The 2647-nt window shown below is 36.6% G+C and overlaps 1 protein-coding gene across 1 annotated transcript in view; it reads left to right on the top strand.

The window, feature by feature from the left end:
- EXOSC1 (exosome component 1) overlaps positions 1–2647 on the top strand; it is a 12009-nt gene that overhangs the window by 1912 nt on the left and 7450 nt on the right. Inside the window, exon 3 of the mRNA XM_024734882.1 lies at positions 2167–2241. Within this exon, the coding sequence (XP_024590650.1) occupies positions 2167–2241 (75 nt within the window). The remainder of the gene's footprint in view (positions 1–2166; positions 2242–2647) is intronic.

Below are 2647 nucleotides of genomic sequence, written 5' to 3'. Positions count from 1 at the left end.
TTGTTGAAGTAGTTCTTACTTTCTGACTAAATCAAAGTGTGAAATTTGTGTGTGTAGCACTGTTTATAGTATTACCTTATTATCCTTCTGGTGTCTGCAGAGTCTGTAATCATATCTCGTTTCATTCCTAATATTAATAGTGTGTCTTCTCTTTTTGTCCCCCTTGGGTGTCTTGCTAGAATTTTGAAAATTTTATTAATCTTTTCAAAGAACCAGCTCTTGTTCTATTAATTTTCTTCTTAGTTTTTCTTTTCAGGTTTCATTGCAGTCTCTGCTCTTATTTTTATTTTTTCCTTCTACTTCACTTTGATTTTTGTTCTACTTACTCAAGTTTCTTCTGATAGAAATTTAAATTATTTATTTGAGACCTTCCATCTTTGCTAATATAAACATTTAGAGCCATGCATTTCCAATTCAATACTGATTTAGTTGTGTTCCACATATTTTAATATATTGAAATTTTCATTTTCATTCAGTTTAATTATTTTAAAATTTTCTCTCAGTGCTTTTCTTTAACCAAGGGATTATTTAGACGTTTGTAATTTAGTTTCCAATTATTTGAAAAGTTTCCTGTTTTCCTTGTGTTATTAATTTCTAGTTTGATTCATTGCGGTCAGAGGATGCACTCTGTAGGATTTTAATTCTTTTAACATTATTGAGGTTTGTTTTACAGCCCAGGATATGGCCTATCTTGGTATAACTTTTGTGGTCACTTGAAAAGAATGCCTATTCAGTTGTTGTTGGATGGAATGTTCTATAAGTCTTGATTAGGTACTGTTGGTTGATGGGGGGATTGATATCTTTGCTGATTTTCTATCTAGTTGTTCTTTCAGTTGTTGAAAGAGGGCTGTTGAAGTCTCCAACAATTTGAATTTTGCAGTTTTTATGTGTTCTTGCAGTTCTGTCAATTTTTGCTTCACATGATTTGTAGCTATTTTGTTATTCTAGATGCATAACATTTAGAATTGCTGTGTCCTCTAGATTGGTTGAATCTCTATGTCTCTAGTAATTTTCTTTGCTCTGAAGTCTAATTTATCAGATATTAATATAACTACTCTTGCTTTCTTTTGACAATATTTCCATGGTATGTATGTGTGTGTGTGTGTTCTTTTATTTTCATACTACCTATGTTATTATATTTGAAGTGGGCTTCTTGTATACAGCATCTAGTTGGTTTATTTTATTAATATACTCTGCTAATCTCCTTCTTTTAATTGATATGTGTAGACCTTTTACTTCTCATCCAATTATTAATATGTTAAAGTTTAAATCTGACCTTTTTTCCCCAGTCAATTCTCTCTGTATTTTGTGTCTGCTTTCTTTTCCCTTCTTTCCTGTGGGTTACTTGAATATTTTTTAGAATTCCATTTTTATTTATCTGTAGTGTTTTTGAGTATCTCTTTTTTTTTTTTGCGGTACGCGGGCCTCTCACTGTCGTGGCCTCTCCCGTTGCGGAGCACCGGCTCCGGACGCGCAGGCCCAGTGGCCATGGCTCACGGGCCCAGCCGCTCCGCGGCACGTGGGATCTTCCCGGACCGGGGCACGAACCCGGGTCCCCTGCATCGGCAGGCGGACTCTCAACCACTGCGCCACCAGGGAAGCCCTAACCTGAATATTTATATTTATCCTGAATAAAGGATAAATAAGAGTTGAGTGGGTGAGCATAAAGAACAGGTTGAATAGAGATCCTGAGATGGGAAGAAATTTAGTGAATTCATGAAACTGAAAAAAGGCCAGGAGAGCTGAGGCATAGTGAACAAGGTGCCATTATGTATGCTATTATATAACATTTATTTGGAAATTCTAGCCTGTCCAATAAAATGACAAACAGAAAGAAAGATAACTTTGGAGGAAAGAGTCACATTATCCATGATTACAGGCAATATAGTTGTATGCCAAAAAGCTCTAAGAAAATCACCAGAAAACTTAGAACTCGTCTGAAATGGTTAGATTATGTCTTCTAGCAGCTTTCTTCCTGTGGCCCCTTGGCCATCCTATAGCCTAAAATGTCTAAGGCTTTCTGCTGTGGACTGCAAATGAATCTGTAGTCCACCTGCCCTTGTGACCCCAACTGTGGCCCATGGCATTCCTATATTATTCTCAATCCACAGACACTTTTACCCAAGACTTAGCAAGGATATTTATGTTTTATTGTTCTCTCTGTAGCTTCCTGTCATATCTGTGATGAGAGAAACAGAGTCTCAATTACTGCCAGATGTGGGAGCTATTGTAACCTGTAAGGTAAGTTGGTCCTAACCTCCCTGCTTAGGATACTGTCCAATGCTGAAATAATGATCATTGTAGAGCTGCACTGTTCAATATGGTAACCAGTAGCCACATATGGCCATTTAAATTTAAATAAATTAAAATTAAACAATTTAAAATTTATTTTCTCACTTCCACTAGGTACATTTCAAGTGCTCAGTAGCCACAGGTGGTTGGTGGCTGCCATATTGGTCAACACAGAATATTTCTATCATCACAGAAAGTTTTACTGGACTATGCTGGTCTAGAGATTTCTAGGATAATGATCAATGAGGTCAAGTTCAAGCTTGCATAGTTCTTTCACAGAGCTGATTCCCTGAGTTTGTAATTTTTTACTTTTGTCTGGGAGACAGGGGCACCAAAGGGTGATAAGGAAGCACTT

The sequence above is a fragment of the Neophocaena asiaeorientalis genome, unplaced genomic scaffold (assembly GCF_003031525.2).
Source record: "Neophocaena asiaeorientalis asiaeorientalis breed wild unplaced genomic scaffold, Neophocaena_asiaeorientalis_V1.1 scaffold240, whole genome shotgun sequence".
In the NCBI taxonomy this organism is placed as follows: domain Eukaryota; kingdom Metazoa; phylum Chordata; class Mammalia; order Artiodactyla; family Phocoenidae; genus Neophocaena; species Neophocaena asiaeorientalis.
Note: the sequence above shows the minus strand (reverse complement) of the source record. Positions and strands in the feature narration are given on the sequence as shown.